This window comes from Bufo gargarizans, chromosome 5, assembly GCF_014858855.1.
Source record: "Bufo gargarizans isolate SCDJY-AF-19 chromosome 5, ASM1485885v1, whole genome shotgun sequence".
NCBI lineage: Eukaryota > Metazoa > Chordata > Amphibia > Anura > Bufonidae > Bufo > Bufo gargarizans.
The window spans coordinates 141,247,649-141,271,670 of NC_058084.1; the positions used below are offsets into that span (position 1 = coordinate 141,247,649).

Consider the following 24,022-nt stretch of genomic DNA (forward strand, 5'->3'; position numbering starts at 1 on the left):
CAAAATTGTGGAACGGATGTGGACCCATTTTGCAGACGTGTGAATGGACCCTTATTCTATTGATATGACATGAGTATGAGCATTTTCCCTGTACTGTGGTATCACTGTGTACTAAAATAAGGTGCTCATGTTTTGAAATTGGTCATGGTGAAATGGGGCCCCATTCCACGTTTTGCCATAAGGTCCCATGGTTACTTGTTGTACCCCTAGATTTTAATATGGTAATACATATTTAGGATAACATACAGCAAGTGAAGTACACTAGAAGGTGCTATTAGACTGGGTTTCCACATTTAGGTTTAGAATACAAAGAGCAGAAGCCTCAGGGTTTCATTTAGACGTTTCCCCTATTTATGATCCATTCCTGGCTTTGGTTTCGGTAGGAGCCTCTGGTAGTTCGTCCAGCAGAATGCCAGAATCCACAATGGAAATCTCCCAGATCCCATTATAATCAATGGTGCCTGGCCTACAGTATGCTGGTTATGGTGCTCGACAGTTTCTGTTCCTGTACCAGAAGAGAAAAACTGAAAAGTGCCACAGATGTGAATTTAGCCTTAGGAATATAAGTATAAAAAGTTACTCCTTTCCGTATGACCTGCAAAGTGTAGGGTGATGGTAGAAGTAAATGAGTAAAGATCAAATTAATTTCATCTGTCAAGTTATTGTAATAAATGCCAATTATTTCACATTATTTCATATTGATGCAGAAATGATATGTGAAAATGCAAGGTGAGGATCATTGTATTATGACATTAAAGGGAACCTGTCACCTCAAAAACGCATATAAAACCGCCAGCATTACCTCATAGCTGCCCCCAGTCTGTTAATAATCATATGTTTGATCCGATAGTCTGATGCTTGATAGATTAAAAAAACAATGTTTTAAAGGGGTTGTTCGGGTTCAGAGCTGAACCCGGACAAACCTCTTTTTCACCCAGGAAGCCCCCCTGACTTGAGCATCGGGGCAGTTCATGCTCTGATGCTCTCCTTTGCCCTGCTCTAAATCACGCAGGGCAAAGGCTCTTCTGTTTACAATAACACACTGCTGGGGAGAGGCTTCCGCCCGGCAGTGTGTTCGGTGACGTCACCGGCTCTGATGGGCAGGCTTTAGTGCTGCCCTAGCCATTTTACTGGCTAGAGCAGCGCTAAATCCCACCCATCAGTGCTGGTGAAGTCACCGGGCTCCTTGAGCAGCCGGAAGAAAAGGCTTCAGCACTCCTGCAAAGGACCCGGTACGTCACAGAGTCTAAGAAAACTTCACTTCCGCCCAAGAATTTCCTATAGGAAAACGGGGATTCAGAAACATGTGGAAAAGGTAGGACATGGATGTATGTTATATGTATGTCTGTCTTGTACTAATGGAACAAAGTCCTCAATCCCGGACAACCCCTTTAATCGCCATCAGCGCTATCTTGCCGGTCAGCTTGAAGTCAAGGGGGCAGCGGCTTCCTTGCTTTAAGTCAAGGTAAGCAAACACCCTAACCATCCCCTCTTTTGTTAGATTGACAGCCTGCAGTGCGGCCGGGATCGCATTGCCGTTTAAACCCGGCTAACAGCGGCAGCCGGAAACAGGATCACACCTTACCAAGGAGCACACCGCGCAAACGCGAGACTTATGCGATCCCGGCTGCACTGCAGGCTGTCAATCACACAGAAGAGGGGATGGTTAGGGGGCATGCTTACCTTGACTTGAAGCAAGGAAGCCGTTACCCCCTTGATTTCAAGTTGACCGGCAAGATAGCCCTGATGGCGCTTAAAACATTGTTTTTTGAATCTATGGAGCATTAGACTACCGGATCAAACATGTGATTATTAACAGACTGGGGGCTACTATGAGGTAATGCTGGCGGTGACAAAGATAATAGTTGGTGATACATGTGTATTTACATGTCCTGTTTTTTTCTGCAATTTGATCAAAATTTGGGTCTCTACCCACATGATTTTCCTCACTAAAAAACTCCACAGAAACCACTTTCTAAACTGTGTGAACTTCATCTTGCTGCCTCTTGCATATTATGCTTCCCATGGACTTTCAACTAAATTCCAGAGCTGGCGTTTTTACTACAAAAAAAAATGAACCAATAACTTCAGGTCGCGAAAACGCCACTAAAACCACAACAGTGGAGAAATAACCCTAAAAACTAAAAACCCATGTATGAACTCAACCTAAAGGTGAAAAAAATACTAAAAAATGAAAAGTATGACTATAACCTAAGGCTACATTCACACGATAGTAAAAAAAAACAAAAAAACTGTTAAAAACGGATAAACTGTCAGTTTTTATCAGATCTTTTTTCACTGATGCCGTCCCGTGAAACGGATGTTAAAACCAGTCCCATTCCATTGTATGGGGGCCGTCGGTCAGTGAAAACAGACAAGACAGAACATTGTTTACAAGATTATACCGTACCATTGTTCTAAAAAAAAGTCTAAAGAATGTAGCCTAAGTAAGTGATTTTTCAGTCCTCTATCATCCCTCAATATGTGTATTCAGCCTATGATGGCTCAGCTCCAACATCTCTCCTGTTTGGAAGCAATGGCACCAAGAGGAGGATGGAGATCAGACTGTTCATCCATCTGCTTTTATATGCTGAATGCTGCCTTCAGAGCTGTCCAAACCCTCCTCTTCTGCTGGATTCCCACATCCTTTTTTATGACATACATGCTTCTTTGCGCTAGTGGCCTTTTTTTTCAATTAGGTTCCACTTTTTTGTATTTTTGTACTTTTGTATGCTGTTTTGTTTTTTTGTTAGTTTTTTAACCCAAGTTTTTGCAATGGCATTTTCTCCATACCCTTCTATATATGGGGAAAAAACACCAAAAAAAACACAAGTCACCCAAATGTGAAGAAAAAAATACCACTAAATACTGCCATAAAAACACATGGCATGCAGTTCATCATAACAAAAACACCAGATCAACTTCATCTTTCAAGGTGGGCCTTAAATGGGTTGCATCATTTCAGCAAATGGCATTTATCATGTAGAGGAAGTTAAAAGAAAATAATTTTAATGAGAATCCAGAAATAAAAGTGAAGTTTTATATTTAAAAAAAGGGAACAGCACATGAAAAAAAACGTGAATGGGTCTCAAGGACCAATTTTTAGTGGTATTATTGAAGTTAATACAAGGCACTTACTAATGTATAGTGACTGTCCATATTGCCTCCTCTGCTGGATTGATTCATTTTTTCCTCGCATTATACACTGCTCATTTCCAGGCATTACAGCCACCACTGTAGATCAGATATGAGGTGGCTGGGAGATGCTGCGCATGTGTGCCTATGCGTGCTTCCATGGTCCTGGCCACCATAGAGGCCCAAACTTTTTCCTGTAGCATACAAGCACTGCCACCACTGATGGATTGCAGGGTCATCATAACAATGAAGATGAGCAGTGTATAATGTGATGGAAAAATTAATCAAGCCAGCAAAAGAAGGAACATGGACAATCGCAATACATTAGTAAGTGCCTTGTATTAATTTTTTCTACATGATAAATGCCATTTGCTGAAGTGACAACCCCTTTAAGTCCACTTCCACACGGTCAGTATTTTGCATCAGTATTTGTGAGCCAAATCCAGGAGTGGAATCTACAGAGAAAAAGTATAATGGAAAGATTTGTGTTTTGGACCCACTCATGGTTTTGGCTCACAAATACTGACCAAATACTGACCGTGTGAAAGTGGCCTTATTAGGGGTTCTTCAGACGCGCACTATAACACCTGTCTGTGTTTGGTCTGCTAAAAACAAACTATGTCCTATCCATGTGGAATCAGTATTGTCTCCTTTTGGGTGCTTATTTGCAGGATGCTGTGGATTTTTTGCCACGGAATTGTGTGCAGAAAATTATCATTACATTACCGTACCAACAGAGTGGATGAGATTTTAGCCAATGTCACGCATGCGCAGCAGGAAAAATATCTGCACACCTGCAGCAAAATCCATGACAAATCTGCATATAACAGATGCTGATGTTACAGCTTATTTATCATGAATTTTCCACTGCAGAAATTCTGGCCCTTCTAGAGGTATCGTGTTGTTTCTCCTGTGTAATACAAAGACTGCTTTCCATTGCCACATGCTGAAGACCTGCACACATTAGTCTCCATATGATAAAAAATCGTCGTGATATCTGAGCTGCAGCCTAACCAGTGGTGAAATGTTATACATGATATTATGTTAGAGTGAGTTAGATATTGTCAGAGTGCTACTAATATTATTGGATTGCTTCTCATCGCTATTTGTGGATATAATGACGGATTTGTGAAATATCTTGTGATTTTAGTGACCCCGGCACTGTTACACCCGTGGTGCAGGAGGTGGATGTTCGTGATCAAAAGAAGGACACACAGTGAAACAATGGTGGAGGTAGAGATGAAAATATGTGCTCAGTTTATTAGTGAACAGTGATAGGACACGTACAGTGACTGATTACCAGAAATTAAATGAAGGATACAGTATATTGGTAATATTACAGTACAGCATGATATTACACAGATATACTACAGCACTGTTTCTTTATACTCCTAAAACAAGAGCTTTTCAAAACCCTTCCCGGTTGTGTACTGCTAGGCCTCGGACGTTGTATATGAGCCCCTCTGGTGTGCTTTAAAAATTCGATAATTTTTTAATACCTTATACCATTTCAGAGCAATTTTGCATTGTAACCCTGATGTTCTCATGTTCTTTGTATGGATCCAACTCTCCATTCAGGTTAGTATCCAAAAGGCCATGGACACCTTTTAGGACATTTTTTACTGCATTGGCTGAACTAGGATATTGGGGTAAAAAACACATTTGCAATTGGATTATATAAAAGAAAATACGTTCCATTTGTCTATCGCAGCCTGTATGTGTTCTCATACATTTCAGGTTACTCAGCCCTATTCAGTGTGAAATCCTTCGACCGAGTTCTCCGACAACTCAGTCTGTAGCCATTATATCTGCTCTCCGGAACATGGATCTAAGCGGACGTCTTTACAACCAAATAAACTGAAATCAAGTGGGATGCCAGCTTTATGAACGTTCAAGAGATTAGAGAGAGGGCAGCCCACCGAGCCGTCAGAGAGCTGAACACTGAATGGGACTGAGCAGACTGCAACGTAGGAGAAGTGTTTATTTTTTTTTATAATACCAGTTGATAACATGTTTTTTTATCCCGTAATACTGCCAATGCAAAAAAACAACAACCTATAAATAGTCTTTTAAAGGAATCTGTCAACAGATTTGTACCTATGAAACCGGCTGACCTGTTGCATGTGCACTTGGCAGCTGTGTTGGGGCGTTGCAGTTACACCTAGAGGCTCTGCTCTCTCTGCATCTGCAGCTCCCTCTGCACTTTGATTGACAGAGCCAGACAGAGAAAACATCATCACTCCTGCCTGGCCCTGTCAGTCAAAGTGCGGAGGGAGCGGCAGATGGAGAAAGAGCAGAGCCTCTAGGTGTAACGGCAACGCCCCCATTGCTCCTAGATGCTCATTTGCATATAATATAACATCATATTTCTCAGTAATGCGGGCACATATGAACATGGGACCAACACAGATGTCTTCAGCTGCCAGGCGCACATCTAACAGGTCAGCCAGTTTCATAGGTACAAATCTGCTGACAGATGCCCTTTCGACGCTGATATTGGAAGAGACTTGGCTTTACATAATTTTCTTATGAATCTGTTAGATTGTTGGGGCAGGGGGTTGTTGACAACATTGCAAACTGGTAGAAACTGATCATCTGTCAGGGGAGAGTGGGAGCACGCCATACACATCAGATTGTCCGCTGATCCCCCGTTCTTGGCGCCTTTGGCTGACAATACACCAATGTGTATGAGGGCCTTTACTGCTAATACCTAAGGCACAAGGTAGTAATAATCTGATTTTTAAGCCACAATTATGAAGGGTTTTAACAGTTCTTTTACCCACCTCATCTCGTCATGATACATGATACATTAGTACCTGTAGCTGAATTTATTATGCTGTAAAAAGTGGTTCATTATCAATAACATCTTCCTAATACTTTATGTTCTGTAAGTGCTTTTTCTATTGTATGTATAACCCCAAATTTAGGCATGGATCTCTGCCCTTAACAAAACATGGCCATTCTGAATGATACATGTATAACATACAATCCTTTTTGTGGTTTATCAATGGGGTCAAGAGGGCGGGCGGCACTTTCTGGCTATTACGGATCCCTAGAACTCCGGAAAACTATTCTCTGCCAGAACAGCCTGCCAGATGTCTCTAAAGCTGGTGAGAAACTAGCCCTAGCACAAGGGTCAGATATTTCTGTACATGGTAACAAATTTGGGATTTTGAAAAATTCTGTATCCGGGGCACAAGAGGCCAAATTATATGTCCATCTATCCAGCTAAGTATTTGTTTTCAATAGAGAGAGGGCAGAATGTTGCAAGAAGAAACAATGGTTTCTCTTTTCTCAGAACAAAACATCGGGCATGTTGAAATTCAATATGTTCTCAGGGGAAAATAGTCAGCCATTCCCAACTTTGATCTTATGTGTACGGGTACTTTTAGGATGAATTTTCCCTGATTATGCTCGAGAGAATAACGACTTAATAATATTACCATAGGGATTAATGTAAAAATGAAAAATAAAAGACACTCTTTATAATTAGAAACATGGGGACATATGACAGTCTGCCTCCATCATTATAATGTTATATATTGTATATCTATCTAGTTTGATTCACATTTACTTTATGGGCCGAGTCAATGTCTAATAGGAGAACGAACATTAGTGACGTCACTAGCTGCAGTGATATCGATAAGAATATTGTCTCAGCCCATAGGATGGCCACCACAGTGTGCGGGTAACAGATATTAAGTTCCCTTAGTTAATTAAGTTGCAAGTTAAAAAAGAGGTAGGTTAAAGGAGTGAAGTCAGTTACTTAGCCGTCGTTTCTCAAACCACCTCGTGTATCCTCCCAATAGTGCGTATACCCAGGATTTCCCCTTAAGAGTCAAGATTCAGTAGAATACTATGTGTTTTCTTAAAAACTTCACTGAGAGGTTTCTTAGGGCTTCTTCACAGACGGCAGATTTTGTTGCTTGCAAACATCCATGTGCTTGCCACCAAAACAACCCCAACCGCAGACGAATGGAACAGATTTTCAGTTGTAGAGATTTCTGCAACAAAATCTGCCGCATGTGAAGGCGCCCTAAAGATGGGTTTAAGAAGCGACGACTCACAGACTAGTAGCACTTTACATCCTTCTACCCTCCTTCATTTTTCCCTTTTTTCTCTATTTTGTCTTTGCGTCAGTCTGAGCCTCCTCCCCTGGAGCTTCTACATCCTCTGGATTGAACACACTTACAGTAAAATCATTCGTTTCAGTGCCATATTTGTTCTTTGCTCGTATGCAGTATTTGCCCGAGTCAGACGTAGAGACGCTGGTAATGACAAAGCTGGCGTATTTCCCGGACTCAAACTTGAGGATGCAGTGGTCATCTCCACTCAGTTCCCGCTCATTCTTCACCCAGGTGACCTCCGGAACTGGATCACCCCAGATGTTACATGTCAGGTTAAGTGCCTAGAAGGTAATAACACAGATATAAGGTATGATCAACATATTAACCACCTTGTGTAGGTGAAATGGACAGCTCCTGACATTTGGAGGAAACGTTTCCAGTGTCATAATTGAAATGGTGCTGTATTGTATGTATGCATTGATAAATATGATGCATCCATATGTCTCTGCTATATGGTGCATTAGAAAAATGATGTATAGGTTGTATATGTAATCAACAGGTTACTTCTATTGCTACTGGATATCTGACATTACAAGCCCCTTAGTGCATTCAACAATATCAGGGCCAGGAATGACTGATCTGTGTTTAAAAGGGTTTTCTGGGACTTAAAGGGGTTTTCTGTTTTTTTAAGTATCTCATTGGTGGGGGTCTGACCACCGCAGACCCCCGCCAATCAGCTGTTTGAGAAGGCAGTAAAACTAGCACCCCGGCCTTCTCTCTGCTTTTCCTAGGCCATATGATGTCACGTTTATGTGTCACGTGGCCTAGGAGCAGCTCAGCCCCATTCAATCGGGCTGAGCTGCAATACCAAGGACAGCCACTATACCAAGAAGGCAACAGTGCTCACAGGAGCGGCGGTACCTTCTCAAATCAGCCGGGGTCCTGGGTGTAGGATCACCACCTATTAGATGCTGATGACCTATCCTGAGAATAGGTCATCAGTAAAAAAAACTTTGAAAACCCTTTTAAATATTGATGATCTGTCCTCATTAATATCATCATTATCTGATTGGTGGGGGTTCTATTCCAGGCACCTAGGCGATCAGCTGTATAAAGGGGCTGCATCCCTTGGATCCTGCAGCCTCTTCACCATATACCAAGCACAACTCTCTGCATAGTATAGGGTCTGTGCTTGGTATTACAGCTCATAACCATTCACTTCAATGAGACTGATCTGCACAAAGGCCATGTGAATCTGGATGTGATGTCACAGGTCGAGGAAGAGGCTGCAGAAATCACCTCCACACCATGACGTCCCCACCAGCTGAATGGTAGGGATGATGGGAGTCCAACCCTCACCAATCAGATGCTAAGACCCCATTTAATGCACTATTCATTTAATAGTAATCTAGAGGCACAGCTACCAAAGAATGTATAATACCTATGAGTGAGCTGTGGTCTACCTGGAAGGAATTCTTGACTTACCACTTATTTAGGACCAGTGATGGCCAGTTCGTCATGTTTGCCCGTGAACAGCCCGATGAGGGCCCCCGGCGGCTGTTCTCGGAACTGCCTGCTCCCAGTGACCGCATTTATCTCAGACCGGCTTGTGCACAGCCACAGGTAAGGGCTTACCTGTGCATCGCCGGACTTGTGAGTTAAGATGGCAGCCCGCATGTGTTTGCAGGCGAAAACGGCGAACTGGCCATTGCTGTTTAGGACCCAAATCGTTACCTGCCGTATTCCTTCTCCCTATAGGCAGACCCATGTACCTTTCCAAAATCATCATCATTTTTTTGCCCTTTTTCTCAGCTTTATGATACATTGCTTTACCTTTCCTTCTTGTATGGTAACAACATCTGGCAAACCTCCTATTACTCGGGCGCGATCTAAAAGGACACAAGATACATGAATATAAGTATTCAAAAATATTAGATATTGGGGCAACAAGTATGGCTAAAGGGCCTTTAGGGTTGTAACAGAGGTTAGCTGACTACTGAAATTGTGAAGACTACAAGACACATAATGTATACTTTGCTTACTATACACACAGAAATATTTTTTTCAATGTAAACCCTGCTGACAAGAACAAGCTATGACCCCATAAAGACTGGAATTACTCGCATAACCCCATTTTCAGTACCATCAGAGCACTACTATTAGCAGTGCCAGCAGAGCGCTCCCATAAACAATGACAGCTGAGTGACCTCCTATAAACAGGAGTAGACCAGTGCTCTGCCAGCAGTGTCTCCCTGTAAACAGTCCCAGCAGGGTGCCCCCTATAAATAGTACCAGCAGAGCATCCTGATAAACAGTGCCAGCAAAAGACCCATTATATAACAGTGCCAGCAGGGTGGACATATAAATGGAGCAAGCATAGGACTGAAACCATTCTTGGGACCCTCGGGATGCCTAGTGCTATCAGCCCCTGATTGGGATGGTTGGGGTTACACTGGTTCAGTTCGTGTACTGCAGACTAGGAATAGCTTTCTTTACTTTGGTAGGAGGATTTAATCGTAAATGCAATATTACTGATATATTACTCCCTAGCAGAAGAAACACATGTAGACGTCTGCAGATAATGGAAGGTTACTTACTCCTTTCTGCTATTGCAGCTTGCCTGTTATTGGAGGAAAAGAAAGAGATTAAAAGTTACTTGCAGAAATGCCTGCAGTGCGGATTATGTATAATACATAATGAATGAACTTTTATACTATATTTACCCTCACGTTTATATTATTATTTTGGGTGTACTCTCTATAGTAATGGTTTCTCTTCTTTTTGGAAACTCTAACTATATTTATGGATAGTGATGTGGCCCAAGACTGATGGGCTGAGGACATCAACCTTCCTGCTGGGATGAGCAGCCAGTTCCCTTAGGCTAGCGCGCTAAAATGAGAATTTTTGTAGGGGTAATGATTGTTTTTAACTATTGAGCTACAGCTGCAGTCCAATGGAACTCAATCTTTTCAAAAAAATCTATTTCCATAGTCCAGAGTTTTTACATTTCAGCCAAAACCCTGGCCGCGGGCAGTGTCCAATGACTGCATGATTTTGCAGATAATGCCTCCATTAGCCTGCACCCACTGGCTGTTGTGGGTGGGTAAGGCTCCAGTTGGATGCGGCAGTGGAATGGCCACCACCAAGTGGATACTCAGCCCATCAGTTCTGTTGTATGGTCATCGATAGACTGCATCAAAGGTGATTTAGTGAAGAAGGAGAAGGTTGTTGACATCTTTCTGCACAAGTATAGGCACAATAAAACCACTTTACAGTCTTAATCACTGTCTGTCCTTCTTAAAGGAGTTTTCTGAGACTCTTATATTGATGGCCTATCTTCATGATAGGCCTTCAATATCTGACCTGTGGTGGGTTCTGACACTCCACACACCCTGCTGATCTGCTGTTCTGAAATAGCATCGGATCTACACAACTCTAATATCTATTGTATATTGGATGGAGGTGGTTATTCACATCAAAAAGGGGCAGCACTGCAGAAACCATCTCTGTCCACTACACAGTGGATAGAGTTCTGTAGATCTGCTGCCAGAGCCACTCCAAATCAGCTGATTGGTGGGGGTGCAAGGTGTCAGACCCCCGCTGATTAGATATTGATCGCCTACCCTGAGGATAGGCCATCAGTGTAAAAGTATTGGACAACCCCTTTAATATCCAAATGTATAGCCCTTTACATATACTGTAATCCACATTTAGCCCACCAAAGATGAGCATGTCTAAGCAGGGGCAGATTGGCCATAGACCTTACATTTCTTGCAAAAAGACACAATGTGACACAATAGTAACGCCGTTGTACTTCCCGATGACCAAACCATGAACCAACAGAAAATGTAAACCAATAAAAGATGGATTCAGACTCGCGGTTATTTTTACTATTATTTCACATGATGGTCTTACTTCAGTCTCTGGAACTCAGCAAAGGCCTCGTCGTAAGCTTCAAGACAAATAATAGTGATATTAGAATTTGGTAACTGTAAAGGTAAATTCAGACAAAGTAGAAAAATCTGCTGCAGATTTTTTTGGCATGAGGTTACAATGTGTCTACTGCAAAATCTGCATATGTTACATTTGGGATTCGCACTAATTTAGTTGCAAATGGTAAATTATATATCAAATCCATAATATATTAAGCTTGCTGTGTGGCGTGTGTAATGCATGGTAGAAAAATCAGCTATGTGTGTATGGGTTTGGGAAAGACCTTTCACATGCATTTTACTCTACTTTGTTGCAAATTTCTCCTTTATTGCAAGAAATAAAAAATAAAAAAAATCTATAAAAACTGTAAAATATAATTTATTTAAAATACCAACTACATAAAATGCATGTACACTATTCTTCACCTTGTCCGGAGAGATCTAATTCCTTTGTGTGAGACTCTTTTCCATCAAACATTTCCAGCACATATTTGCCCTTGTCGTTTGGTGTGGGCTCATTAATCTGGAGCCATATCATCTCTCCAGTGACTCCGCTCTTCACTCTGTCCGTGTACTTTATCTTACTTTCACTGTAATGAAACACGGATAAATGGAAGATAAATTCAGATTCCTGGATACGGGCAGTGTATAATGTGATGGAAAAATGAATCCAGCCAGAAAAGGAGGCAATATCGACAATCACAATACATTAGTAAGTGCCTTGTATTAACTTTCTCTATATGATTAATGATGAAGTGAGACTGGCCCTTTAAGGTGTATGTCACAGACATTCCTAAAACAAATCTGCCAGAAAATTACATATAAGCAGCCTATTATCTGCTCTGCCAAGTAGATTCTAGTGATAACAGAGCTGTGCTTAGTTCAGGAGTCAAATTATGTGCTAAAATGCTCCCCATGTAGCCAAGGAAGTGTTCACCCTGCCGCATGGATGATACACCCCTGGACGCAGAACCCCTAGCTTCTGAAGAGTTATACTCAGCACTGACATTGATGGCGTATGCATAGGACCCAGGAGGACTCCTCTGGAACCTGCAGCTATCTCCAAGGAGTTCAAGTGAGGAATGTATGGAGAGGTGCAGAGCACTCCCCATTTATTTCGAAGGAAGTTCTATGGGAGTAACAGCTGATCAAGCATGCCACTGTTCTTCCCTGGCAAGCTATGGCTACTTTAAAGGGAACCTCTCACCAAGAAAATGCGGTGTAATCTGCAGGCATTATGTCATAGAGCAGGAGGAGCTGAGCAGACTGATATATACTTTTGTGGAAAAGATTCATTACAAGTTGTATTTACTTAATTGAAAAACCTTAGGTGTCAGGTGGGTGGTCCTGACAGTTAACTCTATATGCAGTAGGAACACCCATATGATGCCGAAGCATAGAAAAAGCAGAAATTGCAAATAATTAATTTTACTATTTTCCCACAAAACCATATATCAATCTGCTCAGCTCCTCCTGCTCTATAACCTGCTGCCTGCAGACTGCACTGCATTTTCAGGATGACCATTAAATTGAACGGGAATGTAAACATTAATTGGGTGACAACGAGTGATCTTGTATAATGTACATGAAATTCTATCTATACCTAGTCATATAGTAAGTGATGCTTATTGGACTAAGGCAATGACTTACTTGTGTCCCCAGCTCACTTTCAGATCCTCCACATAATAGTTTACAAATGAGTACAGTCTTATGCCTTCTTCGTTGCTCTGGATCTTGACTTGTGTAGCTGTCCCAGCTAAAGAAAATACATTGAATTATTATATTTATTTTTACAAAAAAAAGGTTTCTAATGATGAATTTGGGTATAGGTGTTCTGAGAATAGGTTTAAAGGGGTTTTCAGGATAGTTATGGTTTTTAACAGATGTGCTGATGTTGCTTATCTAATGTACATATTTCAATTTGGATTCTCCTGACCTGTCGTAACCATGTAAGCTAATCCCCTTGGTTTGTCTCCATCCTGTAAGTTGCACTTCCTGTTGCTGTATCCAACCAAACCCATGATGCACTTCACAGCTCCAGCTAGTTAATAGCAAGTTTATAGCTCCTCCCGCCCAGATAGACACTCCCCTATCACTGCCTCCGTTACTGTTTTGACACGCCCACGGACATAACAGGAAGTAAGAGGTACATGGACATGGTCATGTGACAGCCCAGAACAGAAGATGGGAGCAATAATGGTAAAAGAAATACAATAAAAAATGATTATTTTAAAAGGTGTTTATGCAAAAAAGGGAAACCTCTTTATGCTTCATTTTATAAGAAATATTTATGTTACATTCAAACATTGCGGCTAGAGATGAGCGAAGCAAATTTCGGTTGTTACATCCAAAGTTGCTTCATTAATAACTTCGATTAATACTGTATGGAGATCCGTCTCCGTACAGTATTAGAATGTATGGGCTCCGATGAGCCGAAGTTAGTTATTCGTGAATTTGCGCGTGACTTTGTTGAATAACTTCAGTAATTGATTTTTAAAGTGTAAAACCACTTTAAAACTTGAAACCAAACTCTGCTTTGGTTCCAACTGCTACCTCAGAATCAAAGCCGAATTCGGTTTCAAGTTTTAAAGTTTTAACTTCTGCTCATCGGAGCCCATACATTTTAATACTGTACTGAGACGGATCTCCATACAGTATCCGAATTATGAATTAAGCGACTTCGGATGCAGCATCTGATGCTTGGCAAATCGTTTTGTACAAAATTATTTGAGCCCGTCTGCCGCACTGTTAGATGGGTTCCTAACACTAAATTCTATCTGTTATGTGCCATGACGGCTATCATATAATTCAGCAAGTGTAGGTTCCACATGCATGCTAGGTCCGCTTGACTTTCAATGGGTCCGTGGAAAACTCGGCTAATGCACCGTTTGTCATCCGTGTCCATGATCCGTGTTTCCAGTCCGTGAAAAAAATAGGACCTGTCCTATTTTTTTCACAGACAACGGTTCGCGGACCCATTAAAGTTAATGGGTCAGTGAAAAAACACGGAGGCACACAAGATTGTCATCCACGTCCGCGTCCGTTTTTTTTCCTATCATTTGCATGGCAAACTTAGATTTTTTTTTAACTTTCCTTCATGTCTGGAGATCCTCCAAAAATAAAGAAAGACACACGGAAACAAAAGCGGACACGGATCACGGAACAATGGAACCCCTTTTTGCAGACCGCAAAAAAATACTGTTGTGTGCATGAGGCCTTACTATCACACTAGCAATCAATGCAAATTATATCGCAAATCTATGTCTGCTGACACAATTCTATTTCTGGTGTAAAAACAACGATGCCCTGCCAATTTAATTAAGAGGCGTTCAATACAATTAAAGGAATATTAGACCCGAAACGCCGTGACTGATAATTGTCCATCTTTATTGTGGCTATGTACTGTCTCCATGCCCCTGGCAGTCTGCAGGTCAGTGTCAGTTTGTCCTTCAGCTGAAGACACATTGGTTGCTAGGTAAATGCTGTCTGACAACCCTGTCTCCATGCCCCCTGGCAGTCTGCAGGCCAGTGTCAGTTGGTCCTTCAGCTGAAGACACATTGGTTGCTAGGTAAATGCTGTCTGACAACCCTGTCTCCATGGCCCTGGCAGTCTGCAGGCCAGTGTCAGTTGGTCCTTCAGCTGAAGACACATTGGTTGCTAGGTAAATGCTGTCTGACAACCCTGTCTCCATGGCCCTGGCAGTCTGCAGGCCAGTGTCAGTTGGTCCTTCAGCTGAAGACACATTGGTTGCTAGGTAAATGCTGTCTGACAACCCTGTCTCCATGGCTGCAGACGTAGGCAGTTTATCACTAGTAACCAATCCATCTAGCAACTCAAAGCTGGACTGGATTCAGTTTGAAAATGTGGATCCGATTTAGAAAAATTTCATCCACATGCTGTGGAAAATTTCGACCATGGAATCCGGATAGGGATGAGCGAACTCGAACTGTATAGTTCGGGTTCGTACCGAATTTTGGGGTGTCCGTGACACGGACCCGAACCCGGACATTTTCGTAAAAGTCCGGGTTCGGGTTCGGTGTTCGTCGCTTTCTTCGCGCTTTTGTGACGCTTTCTTGGCGCTTTTTGAAAGGCTGCAAAGCAGCCAATCAACAAGCGTCATACTACTTGCCCCAAGAGGCCATCACAGCCATGCCTACTATTGGCATGGCTGTGATTGGCCAGAGCACCATGTGACCCAGCCTCTATTTAAGCTGGAGTCACATAGCGCCGCCCGTCACTCTGCTCTGATTAGCGTAGGGAGAGGTTGCGGCTGCGACAGTAGGGCGAGATTAGGCAGATTAACTCCTCCAAAGGACTTGATTAACTGATCGATCTGCAGCTGTGGATCATTGAGCTGCTGATCCTCAATTGCTCACTGTTTTTAGGCTGCACAGACCGTTTGTCAGTCTCATTTTTCTGGGGTGATCGGCGGCCATTTTGTGTCTTGTGGTGCGCCAGCACAAGCTGCGACCAAGTGCATTTAACCCTCAATGGTGTGGTTGTTTTTTGGCTAAAGCCTACATCAGGGTGAAGCTGTCACACCAAGTGCATTTAACCAGCAATAGTCTGTTCATTTTTTGGCCATATACAAAATCAGGGGCAAGCTGCGCCTGTCACCAAGTGCATTTAACCCTCAATGGTGTGGTTGTTTTTTGGCTAAAGCCTACATCAGGGTGAAGCTGTCACACCAAGTGCATTTAACCAGCAATAGTCTGTTCATTTTTTGGCCATATACAAAATCAGGGGCAAGCTGCGCCTGTCACCAAGTGCATTTAACCCTCAATGGTGTGGTTGTTTTTTGGCTAAAGCCTACATCAGGGTGAAGCTGTCACACCAAGTGCATTTAACCAGCAATAGTCTGTTCATTTTTTGGCCATATACAAAATCAGGGGCAAGCTGCGCCTGTCACCAAGTGCATTTAACCCTCAATGGTGTGGTTGTTTTTTGGCTAAAGCCTACATCAGGGTGAAGCTGTCACACCAAGTGCATTTAACCAGCAATAGTCTGTTCATTTTTTGGCCATATCCCAGTCTAATTCTGTCACTAAATCCATACCGGTCACCCAGCGCCTAAATACTAGGCCTCAAATTTATATCCAGCTAAATCTGTCCCTAGTGCTGTAGCTGGGCGAGTTATTTAGTGTCCGTTCAAGCACATTTCTTGTTCTGGGTTGAAATACAATTCCCAATTTAGCAATTTCATAATTTAGTGGTTCCTGCTATATCAGAGCTCTTTGAAATCTATCCCAAAAAGGGTATATAATATTGAAGGTGCACATAGGGTCATTCAGAGTAACTTCACACACACCCGCTACTGTGTATTTCCAAGTCTAATTCTGTCACTAAATCCATACCGGTGACCCAGCGCCTAAATACTAGGCCTCAAATTTAATTCCCTCTAAATCTCTCGTTACCCACCGCTGTACTGTTGTTGCTGGGCAAGATATTTAGTGTCCGTCAAAGCACATTTTTTGTTCTGGGTTGAAGTACAATTCCCAATTTAGCAATTTCATAATTTAGTGGTTTCTGCTATATCAGAGCTATTTGAAATCTATCCCAAAAAGGGTATATAATATTGAAGGTGCACATAGGGTCATTCAGAATAACTTCACACACACCCGCTACTGTGTATTTCCAAGTCTAATTCTGTCACTAAACCCATACCTGTCACCCAGCGCCTAAATACTAGGCCTCAAATTTAAATCCCTCTAAATCTCTCGTTACCGTTGTCCTGTTGTAGCTGGGAAAGTTATTTAGTGCCCGTCAAAGCACATTTTTTGTTCTGGGTTGAAGTACAATTCCCAATTTAGCAATTTCATAATTTAGTGGTTCCTGCTATATCAGAGCTATTTGAAATCTATCCCAAAAAGGGTATATAATATTGAAGGTGCACATAGGGTCATTCAGAATAACTTCACACACACCCGCTACTGTGTATTTCCAAGTCTAATTCTGTCACTAAATCCATACCGGTGACCCAGCGCCTAAATACTAGGCCTCAAATTTAATTCCCTCTAAATCTCTCGTTACCCACCGCTGTACTGTTGTTGCTGGGCAAGATATTTAGTGTCCGTCAAAGCACATTTTTTGTTCTGGGTTGAAGTACAATTCCCAATTTAGCAATTTCATAATTTAGTGGTTTCTGCTATATCAGAGCTATTTGAAATCTATCCCTAAAAGGGTATATAATATTGAAGGTGCACATAGGGTCATTCAGAATAACTTCACACACACCCGCTACTGTGTATTTCCAAGTCTAATTCTGTCACTAAACCCATACCTGTCACCCAGCGCCTAAATACTAGGCCTCAAATTTATATCCAGCTAAATCTGTCCCTAGTGCTGTAGCTGGGCGAGTTATTTAGTGTCCGTTCAAGCACATTTCTTGTTCTGGGTTGAAATACAATTCCCAATTTAGCAATTTCATAATTTAGTGGTTCCTGCTATATCAGAGCTCTTTGAAATCTATCCCAAAAAGGGTATATAATATTGAAGGTGCACATAGGGTCATTCAGAGTAACTTCACACACACCCGCTACTGTGTATTTCCAAGTCTAATTCTGTCACTAAATCCATACCGGTGACCCAGCGCCTAAATACTAGGCCTCAAATTTAATTCCCTCTAAATCTCTCGTTACCCACCGCTGTACTGTTGTTGCTGGGCAAGATATTTAGTGTCCGTCAAAGCACATTTTTTGTTCTGGGTTGAAGTACAATTCCCAATTTAGCAATTTCATAATTTAGTGGTTCCTGCTATATCAGAGCTATTTGAAATCTATCCCAAAAAGGGTATATAATATTGAAGGTGCACATAGGGTCATTCAGAATAACTTCACACACACCCGCTACTGTGTATTTCCAAGTCTAATTCTGTCACTAAACCCATACCTGTCACCCAGCGCCTAAATACTAGGCCTCAAATTTAAATCCCTCTAAATCTCTCGTTACCGTTGTCCTGTTGTAGCTGGGAAAGTTATTTAGTGCCCGTCAAAGCACATTTTTTGTTCTGGGTTGAAGTACAATTCCCAATTTAGCAATTTCATAATTTAGTGGTTTCTGCTATATCAGAGCTATTTGAAATCTATCCCTAAAAGGGTATATAATATTGAAGGTGCACATAGGGTCATTCAGAATAACTTCACACACACCCGCTACTGTGTATTTCCAAGTCTAATTCTGTCACTAAACCCATACCTGTCACCCAGCGCCTAAATACTAGGCCTCAAATTTAAATCCCTCTAAATCTCTCGTTACCGTTGTCCTGTTGTAGCTGGGAAAGTTATTTAGTGCCCGTCAAAGCACATTTTTTGTTCTGGGTTGAAGTACAATTCCCAATTTAGCAATTTCATAATTTAGTGGTTCCTGCTATATCAGAGCTATTTGAAATCTATCCCAAAAAGGGTATATAATATTGAAGGTGCACATAGGGTCATTCAGAATAACTTCACACACACCCGCTACTGTGTATTTCCAAGTCTAATTCTGTCACTAAATCCATACCGGTGACCCAGCGCCTAAATACTAGGCCTCAAATTTAATTCCCTCTAAATCTCTCGTTACCCACCGCTGTACTGTTGTTGCTGGGCAAGATATTTAGTGTCCGTCAAAGCACATTTTTTGTTCTGGGTTGAAGTACAATTCCCAATTTAGCAATTTCATAATTTAGTGGTTTCTGCTATATCAGAGCTATTTGAAATCTATCCCAAAAAGGGTATATAATATTGAAGGTGCACATAGGGTCATTCAGAATAACTTCACACACACCCGCTACTGTGTATTTCCAAGTCTAATTCTGTCACTAAACCCATACCTGTCACCCAGCGCCTAAATACTAGGCCTCAAATTTATATCCAGCTAAATCTGTCCCTAGTGCTGTAGCTGGGCGAGTTATTTAGTGTCCGTTCAAGCACATTTCTTGTTCTGGGTTGAAATACAATTCCCAATTTAGCAATTTCATAATTTAGTGGTTCCTGCTATATCAGAGCTCTTTGAAATCTATCCCAAAAAGGGTATATAATATTGAAGGTGCACATAGGGTCATTCAGAGTAACTTCACACACACCCGCTACTGTGTATTTCCAAGTCTAATTCTGTCACTAAATCCATACCGGTGACCCAGCGCCTAAATACTAGGCCTCAAATTTAATTCCCTCTAAATCTCTCGTTACCCACCGCTGTACTGTTGTTGCTGGGCAAGATATTTAGTGTCCGTCAAAGCACATTTTTTGTTCTGGGTTGAAGTACAATTCCCAATTTAGCAATTTCATAATTTAGTGGTTTCTGCTATATCAGAGCTATTTGAAATCTATCCCAAAAAGGGTATATAATATTGAAGGTGCACATAGGGTCATTCAGAATAACTTCACACACACCCGCTACTGTGTATTTCCAAGTCTAATTCTGTCACTAAACCCATACCTGTCACCCAGCGCCTAAATACTAGGCCTCAAATTTAAATCCCTCTAAATCTCTCGTTACCGTTGTCCTGTTGTAGCTGGGAAAGTTATTTAGTGCCCGTCAAAGCACATTTTTTGTTCTGGGTTGAAGTACAATTCCCAATTTAGCAATTTCATAATTTAGTGGTTCCTGCTATATCAGAGCTATTTGAAATCTATCCCAAAAAGGGTATATAATATTGAAGGTGCACATAGGGTCATTCAGAATAACTTCACACACACCCGCTACTGTGTATTTCCAAGTCTAATTCTGTCACTAAATCCATACCGGTGACCCAGCGCCTAAATACTAGGCCTCAAATTTAATTCCCTCTAAATCTCTCGTTACCCACCGCTGTACTGTTGTTGCTGGGCAAGATATTTAGTGTCCGTCAAAGCACATTTTTTGTTCTGGGTTGAAGTACAATTCCCAATTTAGCAATTTCATAATTTAGTGGTTTCTGCTATATCAGAGCTATTTGAAATCTATCCCTAAAAGGGTATATAATATTCAAGGTGCACATTGGGTCATTCAGAATAACTTCACACACACACGCTTCTGTGCATTTCCAAGTCTAATTCTGTCACTAAATCCATACCGGTCACCCAGCGCCTAAATACTAGGCCTCAAATTTATATCCCGCTGAATTTGAATACAATACATTGGGCCAAATAATATATTTGTTGTTGTGGTGAACCATAACAATGAGAAAAACATCTAGTAAGGGACGCGGACGTGGACATGGTCGTGGTGGTGTTAGTGGACCCTCTGGTGCTGGGAGAGGACGTGGCCGTTCTGCCACATCCACACGTCCTAGTGTACCAACTACCTCAGGTCCCAGTAGCCGCCAGAATTTACAGCGATATATGGTGGGGCCCAATGCCGTTCTAAGGATGGTAAGGCCTGAGCAGGTACAGGCATTAGTCAATTGGGTGGCCGACAGTGGATCCAGCACGTTCACATTATCTCCCACCCAGTCTTCTGCAGAAAGCGCACAGATGGCGCCTGAAAACCAACCCCATCAGTCTGTCACATCACCCCCATGCATACCAGGGAAACTGTCTCAGCCTCAAGTTATGCAGCAGTCTCTTATGCTGTTTGAAGACTCCGCTGGCAGGGTTTCCCAAGGGCATCCACCTAGCCCTTCCCCAGCGGTGAAAGACATAGAATGCACTGACGCACAACCACTTATGTTTCCTGATGATGAGGACATGGGAATACCACCTCAGCATGTCTCTGATGATGACGAAACACAGGTGCCAACTGCTGCGTCTTTCTGCAGTGTGCAGACTGAACAGGAGGTCAGGGATCAAGACTGGGTGGAAGACGATGCAGGGGACGATGAGGTCCTAGACCCCACATGGAATGAAGGTCGTGCCACTGACTTTCACAGTTCGGAGGAAGAGGCAGTGGTGAGACCGAGCCAACAGCGTAGCAAAAGAGGGAGCAGTGGGCAAAAGCAGAACACCCGCCGCCAAGAGACTCCGCCTGCTACTGACCGCCGCCATCTGGGACCGAGCACCCCAAAGGCAGCTTCAAGGAGTTCCCTGGCATGGCACTTCTTCAAACAATGTGCTGACGACAAGACCCGAGTGGTTTGCACGCTGTGCCATCAGAGCCTGAAGCGAGGCATTAACGTTCTGAACCTGAGCACAACCTGCATGACCAGGCACCTGCATGCAAAGCATGAACTGCAGTGGAGTAAACACCTTAAAACCAAGGAAGTCACTCAGGCTCCCCCTGCTACCTCTTCTGCTGCTGCCGCCTCGGCCTATTCTGCTGCTGCCGCCTCGGCCTCTTCCTCCGCCTCTGGAGGAACGTTGGCACCTGCCGCCCAGCAAACAGGGGATGTACCACCAACACCACCACCACCACCACCTCCGTCACCAAGCGTCTCAACCATGTCACACGCCAGCGTTCAGCTCTCCATCTCACAAACATTTGATAGAAAGCGTAAATTCCCACCTAGCCACCCTCGATCCCTGGCCCTGAATGCCAGCATTTCTAAACTACTGGCCTATGAAATGCTGTTATTTAGGCTGGTGGACACAGACAGCTTCAAACAGCTCATGTCGCTTGCTGTCCCACAGTATGTTGTTCCCAGCCGGCACTACTTCTCCAAGAGAGCCGTGCCTTCCCTGCACAACCAAGTATCCCATAAAATCAAGTGTGCACTGCGCAACGCCATCTGTAGCAAGGTCCACCTAACCACAGATACGTGGACCAGTAAGCACGGCCAGGGACGCTATATCTCCCTAACTGCACACTGGGTAAATGTAGTGGCAGCTGGGCCCCAGGCGGAGAGCTGTTTGGCGCACGTCCTTCCGCCGCCAAGGATCGCAGGGCAACATTCTTTGCCTCCTGTTGCCACCTCCTCCTTCTCGGCTTCCTCCTCCTCTTCTTCCACCTGCTCATCCAGTCAGCCACACACCTTCACCACCAACTTCAGCACAGCCCGGGGTAAACGTCAGCAGGCCATTCTGAAACTCATATGTTTGGGGGACAGGCCCCACACCGCACAGGAGTTGTGGCGGGGTATAGAACAACAGACCGACGAGTGGTTGCTGCCGGTGAGCCTCAAGCCCGGCCTGGTGGTGTGTGATAATGGGCGAAATCTCGTTGCAGCTCTGGGACTAGCCAATTTGACGCACATCCCTTGCTTGGCGCATGTGCTGAATTTGGTGGTGCAGAAGTTCATTCACAACTACCCCGACATGTCAGAGCTGCTGCATAAAGTGCGGGCCGTCTGTTCGCGCTTCCGGCGTTCACATCCTGCTGCTGCTCGCCTGTCTGCGCTACAGCGTAACTTCGGCCTTCCCGCTCACCGCCTCATATGCGACGTGCCCACCAGGTGGAACTCCACCTTGCACATGCTGGACAGACTGTGCGAGCAGCAGCAGGCCATAGTGGAGTTTCAGCTGCAGCACGCACGGGTCAGTCGCACTACAGAACAGCACCACTTCACCACCAATGACTGGGCCTCCATGCGAGACCTGTGTGCCCTGTTGCGCTGTTTCGAGTACTCCACCAACATGGCCAGTGGCGATGACACCGTTATCAGCGTTACAATACCACTTCTATGTCTCCTTGAGAAAACACTTAGGGCGATGATGGAAGAGGAGGTGGCCCAGGAGGAGGAGGAGGAGGAGGAGGAAGAGGGGTCATTTTTAGCACTTTCAGGCCAGTCTCTTCGAAGTGACTCAGAGGGAGGTTTTTGGCAACAGCAGAGGCCAGGTACAAATGTGGCCAGCCAGGGCCCACTACTGGAGGACGAGGAGGACGAGGATGAGGAGGAGGTGGAGGAGGATGAGGATGAAGCATGGTCACAGCGGGGTGGCACCCAACGCAGCTCGGGTCCATCACTGGTGCGTGGCTGGGGGGAAAGGCAGGACGATGACGATACGCCTCCCACAGAGGACAGCTTGTCCTTATCCCTGGGCAGCCTGGCACACATGAGCGACTACATGCTGCAGTGCCTGCGCAACGACAGCAGAGTTGCCCACATTTTAACCTGTGCGGACTACTGGGTTGCCACCCTGCTGGATCCACGCTACAAAGACAATGTGCCCACCTTACTTCCTGCACTGGAGCGTGATAGGAAGATGCGCGAGTACAAGCGCACGTTGGTAGACACGCTACTGAGAGCATTCCCAAATGTCACAGGGGAACAAGTGGAAGCCCAAGGCCAAGGCAGAGGAGGAGCAAGAGGTCGCCAAGGCAGCTGTGTCACGGCCAGCTCCTCTGAGGGCAGGGTTAGCATGGCAGAGATGTGGAAAACTTTTGTCAACACGCCACAGCTAACTGCACCACCACCTGATACGCAACGTGTTAGCAGGAGGCAACATTTCACTAACATGGTGGAACAGTACGTGTGCACACCCCTCCACGTACTGACTGATGGTTCGGCCCCATTCAACTTCTGGGTCTCTAAATTGTCCACGTGGCCAGAGCTAGCCTTTTATGCCTTGGAGGTGCTGGCCTGCCCGGCGGCCAGCGTTTTGTCTGAACGTGTATTCAGCACGGCAGGGGGCGTCATTACAGACAAACGCAGCCGCCTGTCTACAGCCAATGTGGACAAGCTGACGTTCATAAAAATGAACCAGGCATGGATCCCACAGGACCTGTCCGTCCCTTGTCCAGATTAGACATTAACTACCTCCCCATAACCATATATTATTGGACTCCAGGGCACTTCCTCATTCAATCCTATTTTTATTTTCATTTTACCATTATATTGCGAGGCTACCCAAAGTTGAATGAACCTCTCCTCTGCCTGTGTGCTAGGCCTAAATATATGCCAATGGACTGTTGCAGTGGTGGGTGACGTGAAGCCTCATTCTCTGCTATGACATGCAGACTGATTCTCTGCTGACATGAAGCCAGATCCTCTGTTACGGGAGCTCTCTCCTCTGCCTGGGTGCTGGGCCTAAATTTATGACAATTGACTGTTGC

General features: G+C 43.7%; 1 protein-coding gene across 5 annotated transcripts in view; it reads right to left on the reverse strand.

The window, feature by feature from the left end:
* MYOM1 (myomesin 1) overlaps positions 1-24,022 on the reverse strand; it is a 155,930-nt gene that overhangs the window by 10,063 nt on the left and 121,845 nt on the right. For 3 of the 5 annotated variants that reach the window (XM_044294764.1, XM_044294762.1, XM_044294763.1), the window contains 6 exons: positions 12,785-12,890; positions 11,561-11,724; positions 11,118-11,154; positions 9,800-9,822; positions 9,036-9,091; positions 7,328-7,543 (listed from right to left, as the gene is read on the reverse strand). In XM_044294764.1, the coding sequence (XP_044150699.1) occupies positions 7,328-7,543; positions 9,036-9,091; positions 9,800-9,822; positions 11,118-11,154; positions 11,561-11,724; positions 12,785-12,890 (602 nt within the window). Of the gene's footprint in view, positions 1-5,365; positions 7,544-9,035; positions 9,092-9,799; positions 9,823-11,117; positions 11,155-11,560; positions 11,725-12,784; positions 12,891-24,022 lie in introns of those variants that run through there. The other 2 variants (XM_044294767.1, XM_044294765.1) reach the window with 2 other exon arrangements.